Here is an 11,422-nt window from a genome sequence, read left to right on the forward strand (position 1 = left end):
GAACCCATTTCGCCCAGGCGTTAAGTTGATACTCAAGGCTTTAGTGATTGCTTTTAAGCCACTGAGTGGCTGAGACAGAAATGGATCTGTGGAAGCAAGACCAAGACCCCTCTGTTAGGCAGCAAGGAACAGTCAAGCAAATCTTTTCATCATTCAATACAAGCTTCCTTTTTAATCATTGCATAGCTCAGAGTCATTCTTTCATTCATTCACTCAACTAATGGTTATTGGAGCCAGGCACAATCCCACCTGCTAATGATTCAGAAGTGCAGGAGACAGACCATATCCCTGCTCTTGTGGCTATCATATTTGGGTGGGAGGATTCAGACAGGCCACAAACAAATATAAACATATAATAAGCAGCAGTGAATGCTGGGAAGAAAAATGAAGCATGATAACGAGGTAGCAGAGCCGCCAGTTTAGATGGCGTGGCCCAGGGAGCTGCCATCTAACTTATTTTATGGAAAATGGATCAGAGTCATCACAGTCCCTTCCAGACACCTTCACTCAGAAATTGTTTTTTAAGCTCTGAGCCCTCACAACTTCCTCTGCTCTAAGTGCACTCAGTGATGGCTGGTGTTCATTCCCCATTGTACAGACTGGTAAACTGATATCCAAAAAGGTTAACTGTCCCACTCCAGGACCTCACCAAGTTGGGAGAAGAGCCCCAGAAATACACCCACCTGTGGCTCTCATCCTCAGAAACTGCTAGGATAAGAATATTGATGTGGAAAGTCTGCTGGCATAGGAGTGCAGACAGTTGAAGACCTGTCTCTACCACTGTTACCTAAGTGCTATAGGGCAAGTAGACTGAAGTTCTCTGGCACCAGTAAAGTGGGGCTACTCACACCTGCCCTGTGTGGGTTTCAGGCTGTTCAGAAGATCAAAAGAGAGAACAGATGCAGTACTTTGTAAAGTAAGCTCTGTATGCATGTGAAGTATAATTATCAACATACTTGGGCACATTGAAGAGAACTAATTGCTAGTGTTTACCTGCTCATTACTGCAGCCCAAGAGTCAAGTATATCTATAGAGTGAGAGCTTGTCATGGCCACGAGGTTTCCTGGAGTTGACTTCCCACTGCCAAACTTTAAAGACTCCCTGAAAGTTTGGGGAGATTTTAAGTATTTGGTTTTTGTTCCCATCTTTTTGCCTTTGACACCTTAAGGCCCCTTGGGAAAATCTGCCTTCCTTGAAACCCCTCGCTGGCCACCAAGTAAGCCATGTCGGCCCATAAGCCACATCAAAGAAACGGGCATCTCTATCTCCAAGGACCAAGGCCAGGGCAGCTAAAAGATGCCCAGTTAAGAGCACCTTTAGGGGCAGGTAGGATGAGAGAAGCAGGGGGCTGAGAAGCCACCATCTGGGCACTCTTTCATTCAATAAACAGTCACTGTGCCAGGGGTCTGCTCTGAACACTGAGAATGACACAGTGCTGAACAAAACATTCTGTCCTCAAAGAGCCTGTGGTCTCAGGACAAGAGGTTTCCACTAGCTATGCTAATTTCCTGAATTAGGCCAAGGCCTGGGTTTGAATAGCTGGGCAAGGGCTCTAGGGCAGGACAGACTGGGTTCAAATATGGGCTCTGCCATCTCCTGGCTCCTACAGGACACTGGGCTACGTCCCTGCACCACTCCAAGTCTCCCTGTCCTGATCCGTAAGATGAAGGTAATGATGGTACCTACCTCTTAGGGCTGCGTGAGGCTCAAATGAGTTATTGCAGGTAAAGTACGTGTCACAAAACCTGACACATGAAGTCAGGGCTCCATAAATGCTGTAAGACTAATATTATTACCTACTGACCTGGATCACGTCTACACCTCTGCACCTCAGCTTCCTCATAAAATGCAGAAAATAATAACTAGCGTACGTGGCTATTGTGAGAATCAGTCATCAGGAAGAACATAAAGCCCTGGCATAAAGGATGAGCTCAGCCCCTGCCAGGCTCACTCCAAGCCCTCTCTAATCAAGCAGCTTCCCAGGAAAAAAGACTGAGGGTGAGGGAGTGAGGAAGTGGGAGAGGGGCTGCCATTCATACTAACAAGGAAGCAAGTTTGCTTTTTTTTCCCCCAAGAGTGTGGTCATTTCTACTGCATTTTATCCAACATTGTATTTTGAAAAGATTCAAACATACAAAAAGTTGGAAGAATTGCATGGTGAACATCTTCAAGTACATTTTGCTAAATCTACTTTATCACGTATCTGTCCTATCCATCCTTAGCTGATTTTTTTTTAAATTAAGTTGAAAGAGATTTGAAGTCCTCTGTTTTCTGTCCTTATGCAAATTTTACAGAAGCCTTAGACCGCCTGATTCTGTGGCTATTCTAAGCAGGGTCAGGTGAATTCTCAGAAGCCTTGTCCTGCCCACAGTAAACCTCAAGGCCACACTCAACTGAGGGACAAGGAAGGACTCAAGCCCTGGAGCTTTCCAGAACCCAGCAGTGCCTCTGGCAGACCCCATGCTTCTAATAAACTGGTACCAAGAACCATTATAAACACCCGTTAATGGAAATGATGCCCCATCTCAATAACTGGGTTTTGGGAAAGCATCGGGCTGGCTCCGCTGGCTGCAAGTCCCTTCACAGCTCTGCACAGTCCTTGTCTTGTTAGATGCCACTTCTGAGTCACTAGACCGGTGAGTCATGCCCAGCAAGGGAGGCCATCTTGAGAGCAAAACCAAAGAGAATTTTCGAGAACAATGAGTGAGACTCTGAACTGAAAGAGAATAAGGCTTTTCACTGTCCTAGCAAAACAAAAATGAAAGAAAAAAATGCTGCTGTTAACATTGTGGGTTTAACTTCCCAGCTGTAAATTTTACTCTAAAGAAAAACTAAGCAAAAAAAAAAATTTTTTTTCTATTCCCTCGGAAGTTTTCAAGAAAAACAGACTTGGAGGATATGTCTCAAATTAGGCAGACCTAGTGATCTTTCACTAACTTGCACGGCCCCTCCTCTAGCTTAGTCATTCACTCCCAAAACATGCCAGGGTGGGGAGACAGGAAGGGCGGCACTTCACCTGCACCACCACATTCGGTCTTCCTTCCTCCCAGCCGAGCCTCTGTTTGTTTTGCTCAGAGCATCCAGGTAAGAGAGATGAAAAGGAGAGAGAAAATTGCTGACAAGGGGGCAGGGGAGGGGATGGAGATTTGTGATTAGGGTCCCCAGAGAGTAGGGCAGCATGACTGTAAGAAAGCGGGGTAGATTCCCATAAAACCAAGTCCACAAGGCAAGGGGAAGAGAATTAATATGCAGAGTACCTGTGGGGTGCCAGGCAATCTTATCATCATCACCATGCATTTAAAGAGAACTTATTATTTGCCAAGCATTGCCTTTAAAGCGAGGAATTTCACAGCACACTGCTAGGGTTCGAATCCCAGCTTACTCGTGTAACTTTGGAAATGTTACTTATCCTCTTTGTGCTTCCAATTTCTCACTTGTAAAGTAGAGACTGTAAAACAGGGTTATTGTAAGAATTAAATAAAATAAAAATATCTACAGGTTTAGGACAGTGGCTGGCACACAGTAAACAGTGCATATATGTTAATACTTGCTGGTACCCTCTTTTGCAGATAAGAAAAATGAGGCAGAGAGGAGACTTGCCAAAGGACACATAGCTACAAAGTAGCAGAGCCAGGATACTGCCTGTCCTTTATTTCTCATAACACCCCTGTGAGGGAAGCCACATCATCTTCCTTCTATTGATGAGAGCTTGGGAGCCCAAGAGGGGTCTAGTAACCTGTTTGTATCACAAGCTGGCAAATGAGAGTTAAGATTTACAACCCACATTCGCTGACTTGAAAGCCTTTTCACATCCCATTAGGCCAGTGGTTCTCAAATGTTAGCATACATCAGAATTACCACAGGGCATGGTAAAGCACAGACTGCTAGGCCCCACCTCCAGCGTTTCTGATTTGGTAGCTCCGAGGTGGGGGGCCAAGAAATTGCATTTTTGACAAGTTCCAACAGACACTGATGCTGCTGGTCTGGAGACCACAGTTGGTGAACTAACTGCCACCAAGAGAAGGAAAAAAATGGGAAAAGATATGAACAGGAGTTCACACATGTTCTATTCACACATAGCCAATATTCATGTGAAAAGATCTTCAGCTTCATAATGCTCATCAAGGAAATTCAATATAAGACAACCATGCAGTACCACTTCACCCCCATCAGAAAGTGCGACAGTGCTCAGTATTAGCAAGGAAGGAAGGAGTCAAGGATCTCACACACGCTGGTGGTAACTAAATTAGCACAAATGTGTGGAAGTCAACTATCTTTCAAAATTAAAAAAGCACATACATTTAACCCAGTAATTGTCCCTCTAAGTGTTTATATTTATAGTCACAAGTGTTCAGACTGTAAATTTCAGATGTCTTCTCTTTGGATGGAGATATAGATAGATAGATGATAGATAGGCAGGCAGGTAGGTAGGTAGGTAGATAGATAATCTTCTAGAGGATTCTTTCATTACAAACATATTTACTAAATATCTGTTATACTCAATACACAATGTTAGGCTGAAAAGATACCAAGAGTCTCCAAAAGTTATGCTTTTCACTTGCAGCCTCCTAGTGAAAAAAAAAGGTGGGGGGGAAGGGGGAGAAAGAAGGATCCTGACGTGGAAGACCTTCTGGCTGGTCCCTGAAGGAGCTTTCGGCCACTCTTTATTTCCACAGCTTGCTGAACTTCCCAGCCCCACGACTAACTCTGTTTGGAGTGTGATCATATGGTGGAACATCTGGACTAATATTAATAAAAATAACAACCAGCCAACCTTGTAAGCCACTGTGCATGAGGCACTTTACATACATTAGCTCATTTAATCATCACAGTAATATTATGACATCGGGATTATCATCCCTATTTTACTTTTGAGATATAACTGAGTTTTATCTACAGCACCTGCCCAAGATCACATAGTTTATTAGTATGCCACTTATTAGTGGCAGGTCCAAATCATAGTCTGCCTGGCACCAAAGCCTATGATTCTAGACGCCCAAAGTGATGTTGACATCACCATGAGAAATTCAGGCCCCCTTTTTAAAAAAATCAAATAAAACTGGGATGTGGATTTCTTTCACTGCATAAATATTTATTAATTTTCTGTCTGTCTCCCATGACTATAGATACTGGAATATGTTTACTTTGTGCAGGGAGATGTGGCAGAAAGGATGCTGTGTGGGTAGTCAGGCCTGGGTCTGGCACACACCAGTCATACGACCTCCTCAAGCCGCTCTGTCTCTTGCTTCACCCTCCTCATCTAAAAAATGGGGGAAATGAATACCATTTGTCCTCCCTCCTTCCAAGGTTTTGTCAGGATCTAAATAAGATCTTGTAGTTGACCTATTCTGTAAACTGTAAAGTATCATGTAACGTAAGACATTATGAATGCCTTATCCCCAGGTTGGATGGGGGAAGGGGAAGTAGAGAGATACAGTGGGCAGCCAAGATCTTACCTAAGAGAAGAGAGGTGCAGTGTGGCCATGGGCCACAGGAAGCCACAGGTGAACTCGAGGACAGGATCAGAGAAGAGAAGACAGAATGGCTGTCTATTCAGTATAGACCTGGTTTTAAAAATCATAAAACTAGAAAACTTATTCTAACCCAATTTACTACAACAGGAATATCCATTTATTCCTCTTTTGTAAACATTCATACAACACCCGGAATAACACAATGCATGTAATTACCACTCAAGGAATATTTGTTGCAGTTATCAACTTATTCAACTACTCAGGCAGGCTGACGAAAAGAGTAGTCAGCCTTCAGACCTACTACATTTCAGCAACAGTTCTCAATGCAGTGGGGAAGGAATTTAATTGGCACATCGATGAAAAGTAATAACCCAACCTTTGAAAGCCAGCAAGGTAACCATGCCAAGCCACAGAGTCTCCCTAAATGTCAACAATATAAAAGACTGTTTCTAACAAAATAACTAAATATTTGAAAGATAATTATTGCTGCTCTTCATCAAATTCATTTTTAGAATGCTTACTATGTGCCAGCAGTTTACAATTATTAACTCATTCATACATTCAATCTTCAAAACAGCCCTGGGGCAGAGGTGGGGTGACGAGCATACCAGTGACAGGGCCCTGGTACAGTCTAGCTTCTGCCCTGGATCAGGTCGGCCATTTTAGAACTCAAGGCATGTCAGCCTCGAAAGAAGAACACTCAGATGATGGAAACAGATGAAAAAGACAAGACAGGACACACACACACACAAGCAAACAGGTATCTACAAAGTACATAGCCCTGACTTAGCCTGGTGGGGGATGCAAAAACGAAGAGATGAGAACCCGCCCACATAAAACCTGTAATAGCAGATGAGCAGTGACAAATGCCCTTTGGATGATGAAACACCAAAAGAGAGGTTACAGGTGGCAGGAACCTCAGGAAGGGCTTCACGGAGGAGACAGCATCCATGCTAGTCCTGACAGATGGGTAGGCACTGGCCAGGCTGACAGACCAAGGCAGGGCCACTGCAGGTAGAAGGCAGTGAGCCAGCAGGTTGTGTCATGTCCCTGCTCAGAGCACACCAGGGGCTTCCCAGCTCACTAGGAATAAAATCCAGACTCCTCATCATGTCCTACCCAGACCTTGACCAGGGCCCTGCCTCCTTCATCTTCCCCACGCTAAGCTCAGGCACACTGGGAACCTTTCCACCTGTTACTGCCTCTGACAGGAAGCTCTCCCCGGGCTCTGTGCTGGAGTCACTCCGAATCAGTCTTCAGGTTCAGCTTCCATCACATCGCCTCAGAGAGGCCTTCCCTGTCCACCTCTCCTCTCCCAGCAGACGACTTGATTTCTTCCCAGCATACATAGCAATTTGTAAGGGAAATTTTTACCTGTCTTATGTGTGTAATGTCTGTTTCCCCCTCTAAAAGTAGTACCATGAGCTGTGGCCTGCCTATCTTGCTCACTCTGGGCCCTGACACACAGGGGACTCCATAAAAATTGTGGGATGAATGAATGCAGTGAGTCAGGGGTTCAGTGAATGTGAGTTAAGGCCCTGCAGGTTGAGGGCCTGGTGGAATGTGTTGGGAAGTAGTTAATTGTCCCTAGAGCTTACAAGATAACAAGGGCTCACCCAGACAGGTTGGAAAGGGGGTGGGTCCAGTTGGGGAGGCCCTTGAAGGCAGGCAGACTTGGGTCTGGATTAATTCCCTCAACGGGTACTGCATTGCAGGTGCCTGCCGGGTGTTGGCCGGAGGGGTGGGGGTGGGGGGCGGCAGGCAAACCTTGAGTGGACTGTGCTCCTGAGGCACCCTGCATTCCCTCTGTCCAGAGCCAAAGGCACAGACAGGGACTTCTGCGAGAAATAAATAAGCTGCAACCACCTGGGCCAAGGGGGATGCTCAAGAGGAGGAGTGGTAGAGGGGACTGTGACGAGACCGGCCCCTGAGCTTGTCGAGTGGCTCCTGGGAAGCTTGGGACTGAGCTAGTCCCCGCGGGCAAGGCTCAGGATAGAGGGTCGCCCAGACAGGGTCGGACATTCAAGCTGCGCCGCTCCCGCCCGGGGGTCCTTGGGGACCCAGAACCCAGCGGGAGATGCCGCCTGCCGCCCCCGGAGCCCCCGCCACCCACCTGCAGCCCGAGGCCCGCGCCGGCCGCGCGCCGTAACAGGTCCGGCGGCCGCGCCCACACTCACCCTGCGCTGCCTTGGGAGCCGAGCGCGTCCGCCACAGCCGCCGGGTCGCCTTCCACGGCCGCAGCGAAGAAAACAGCCTCCGGCTCTTCTTGCCGCCCTTCTCAGTTGCTCCCATCTGTGCGCCCGCGCCCCTCCCCCGCCTCCCGCCGCCGCCGCCGCCCGAGGGTCACCTCCCGCTTCCCCGGCCGCCGCGCGTCTGCCAGGTGCCCGGGCCGTCGCCGGGGAGGACGCGGCCGCGGAGGGAGGAGCTTGCGGGCGGCGGGGGGCGGGGCTTTGGGTGGAAGTGGGGGCACCGAGCGCGAGCCGAGCCTGCGGGGTGCGGCCGGCCAGCCCGGGCGGGGACGCTGCCGGGATGCACTAGCCGGGGAAGCGCTTAGCACCAGGCAGCTCACAGGCGAATGCTTTAGTCATTCGTCCGTCATTCCGGAGATGTCGATGGAGTACCCAGCTACTGCTACGCATCATTAATTAACACAGAAGTCCCCTGGGATGTGCACTGATTTTTTTTTTTCATCCCCAAACTACAAATGATAACACTGAAGCTCCAAAAGGTCAAGTAATCTGCCCAGAGATCACACAGCCTGTAAATCGTGCCGATTCCCAAGTCCTGGGCTGTAGCTATATTTTTTTTAGTCCTTTCTGTTGCCTCAAAAAGATTACACATTATGTTAGAATTAAAAAAAAAAGTCTGATATTCCTGTTTTCCTCATATAGCAGATTAGGATCCACCTTTTTTCTTTTAAAGAGCCTTTTCTATGCCCAGGCACTTTTACACACATACCTTTACATCACAGCTCCCCTTTGGGGTGGGAGGCCTTTCCCCATTTGCCAGACGAGGAAACTGAAATATTAGAGCTGAGGCTGCCCAGCCCCCACCTATTTCTTTGTCTCTGTCGTGATTTTGCTTATAGTTGGGAGAGTCTGGGAGGAAAGCAAAGCCAAGACCCTTTAAACATTGCCTGGCTGCAGTAAATAGCTAATATTTATGGAGTGCTTTTCATGTGCCAGATTTTACATACATTACCTTATTTAACTCTTCTAATGATACTCATGGGAGAGAAATTATTACTATCCATGCTGAACAGATATGAGAAACTGAGCTTCAAAGAGGTCAAGTTACACATATAAAACCTTAATAGAGTTATATGTTAGGTTGACTCGTGATACTGCCATTTTTGTAGGCTCAAACAAAAGGCTCAGTTTGTCGCATAACAGTTTCACCAGGTGATCAAAATTAGGGTCACCAATAGAGGCAGATGCTAATCCAGTGCATCCAGATGATACACTGAGAAAGATATATCAGCTCTGTAATATTCTGGCCAAGAACACACAACCTGAATCTAATCATTGGGAAATATAAATTAAACCCCAAATGAGGACTGTAATATTAAAAATGGAGTACCAGGGTCGGGGGCAGGGATGGCATGTTCTTCAAAGTGCCAACAGCATAAAAGATGAAGAAAGGCTGTGGAGATGTTCTAGATTAAAGGAGGAAAAAGAGATATGGCGACTAACTGTAATACCTGACTCTGCAATGGGCTGTGTCGGAGTTTTGAAAAAAGACTCTGAGGGACATGACTAGGTCAATTTTTAAAAAATATGTACGGATAGTGGGTTAAATAAGAGTTTTTGTCAATGATAAACGATTAAAGTTGATGACTGTATTGTGGTTATATAAGAAAATATCCCAATTTTTAGAAAATACACACTAAGGTATTTAGGAGTAAAGGGTCACGATGCATTTAATTTAGTTTCAAATGGTTTACAAAAAAAAAGTTTCCTATATATGCTTGGGAAGATGGGGAAACAAATGACAAAGCAAATACAGTAAAATGTAAATAATAGGTAAATCTGGATAAAGAGTATATGGGTATGTTTTGTACTATTCTTATTCTTGCAACTTTTCTGTACGTTTCAATTTACTCCCAAGTGAAAAGGTAGAAAAATCTTGAAGTTTCACAGAAAAAGAAAATTAAGTGGGAAGACTCACTGCACCCAGTATTAAGGACTACTGTACAGCTATAGTTATCAAAACAATGTGGTCTTAGCAGAGATGGATGCATAGGTCAATAAAGAACCCAGAGACAGTCCCGCATGTATATGCCCAGCTGATTTTTGACAAAAGTGAAAATGCAATTCAGTGGAGGAAAGAGGGCTGTTTCAACAAATGATGATGGAGCAATTGGACATGCATTGGCAAAAAAAAAAAAATTAACCTTGACCTAAACCTCACATCTTATGCAAGAATCAAGAAAAATGTATTGTAGACTTAAATGTAAAATTATAAAACTTTTAGGGAAAAAATAAGAGAAAATCATCTAGGATCTGGAGCTATGCAAAGAGATCTTAGACTTGCCACCAAAAGCACGATCCATAAGGGAAAAAAATTGACAAATTGGACTTTTGCTTTGTGAAAGATCCTATTAGGAGGATGAAAGGCAAGCTACAAAATGGGCAAAAATATTTATCCAACAAAGGACTAGTATTTATAATATATAAAGAATTCTCAAAACTTCCAATTAAAAAATAATTCAAGTAGAAAATGTGCAAAAGACATGAGCAGATATTTCACTAAAGAGGATGGACATGCAGATATCCAGTAAGCCCATGAAAAGATATTCAGCATCATTAGCTATTAAAGAAATGCAAATTGAAACCACAGTGAGATATCACAGCACACCTATCAGAATGGCTAAAATGAAAAATCATGACAACACCAAATGCGGGTAGGAATGCAGAGGGAGAAATTGGATGACTCATACATTGTTGGTAGGAATGTAAAATGGCTCAGCCACTCTGGAAAAGTCTTTCGCAATTTCTTATAAAACTAAATACAACTACCATAAGACCCAACAATTGCACTTTGGGGTACTTATCCCAGGAAAAGAAATGAAGTTATGTTCATACAAAAACCTATACACCAGTGTTTATAGCAGCATGATTGTAGTAGCCCCAAGCTGGAAACAACCCAGATGTCCTTTAAAGGGTGAATGGTTAAGCAAGCTGTGGTACATCCCTACTGTGGAATACTACTGAGCAATAAAAAGTAACAAAGCTGTTACTACAGGCAACAAACTATACTAATCTCCAGGGAATTATGCTGAGTGATAAAAGCCAATCCCCAAAGGTTTACATACTATATAGTTCCATTTTATATAATATTTTTGAAATGACAAAATTGTAAAAACTGAGGACATATAGTGATTGCCAGGGAGGCGGGAGATCAGTATGGCTCAAAAAGTCCAACAGGAGAGATCTGTAGAGATGGAACTGCTCTGTATCTTGACTAAATCATTATCTCTATACCGGTTGTGATACTAGGCTGCAGTTTTGCACAATGAGTCTCTTAGAGGTCTAGATGAGTGACATTCTAAAAGTAATTATGGGCTAGACTTATTTTATTCTTTCTCTAATCCAGGAGAATAGGAAGATATAAATATGAAATGAAGAGGGAAATAGGACAGCCTGGGAAGAGGGTAGAAATTGAGGGGTGTCCTCTGTCAGCAATAAGCTGAATTTTCCTCTACACCAGCCTTCATTCTCCATGGCATCCAGACTAAAGTCTAAAGAAATAGACCCTTTGAAGAAATGATCTAATTAACAAAGCTACTCAGAAATAGTGACCACATGCCAACAGCTAATACCCTTGACAAAGGCTGCCCTCTGCTCCTGGGACTTTTAATCTGGCCTTGGATTTAGAACACTTAAAATCTAGTTCTCACTACCTGAACCATCTGTGGAATATTGACTATGTCCTTTCTCCTCCTGGCT

General features: G+C 44.6%; 1 protein-coding gene across 3 annotated transcripts in view; it reads right to left on the reverse strand.

The window, feature by feature from the left end:
- Positions 1–7,849, reverse strand: part of DNAJC6 (DnaJ heat shock protein family (Hsp40) member C6) — a 127,133-nt gene extending 119,284 nt beyond the window's left edge. The window contains exon 1 of one of the 3 annotated variants that reach the window (XM_072974279.1): positions 7,652–7,849. In XM_072974279.1, the coding sequence (XP_072830380.1) occupies positions 7,652–7,766 (115 nt within the window). In that variant the 5' untranslated portion in view covers positions 7,767–7,849. The remainder of the gene's footprint in view (positions 1–7,651) is intronic. The other 2 variants (XM_072974278.1, XM_072974280.1) reach the window with 2 other exon arrangements.
- Between the last annotated feature and the right edge of the window lie 3,573 nt (positions 7,850–11,422).

This window comes from Vicugna pacos, chromosome 13, assembly GCF_048564905.1.
Source record: "Vicugna pacos chromosome 13, VicPac4, whole genome shotgun sequence".
NCBI lineage: Eukaryota > Metazoa > Chordata > Mammalia > Artiodactyla > Camelidae > Vicugna > Vicugna pacos.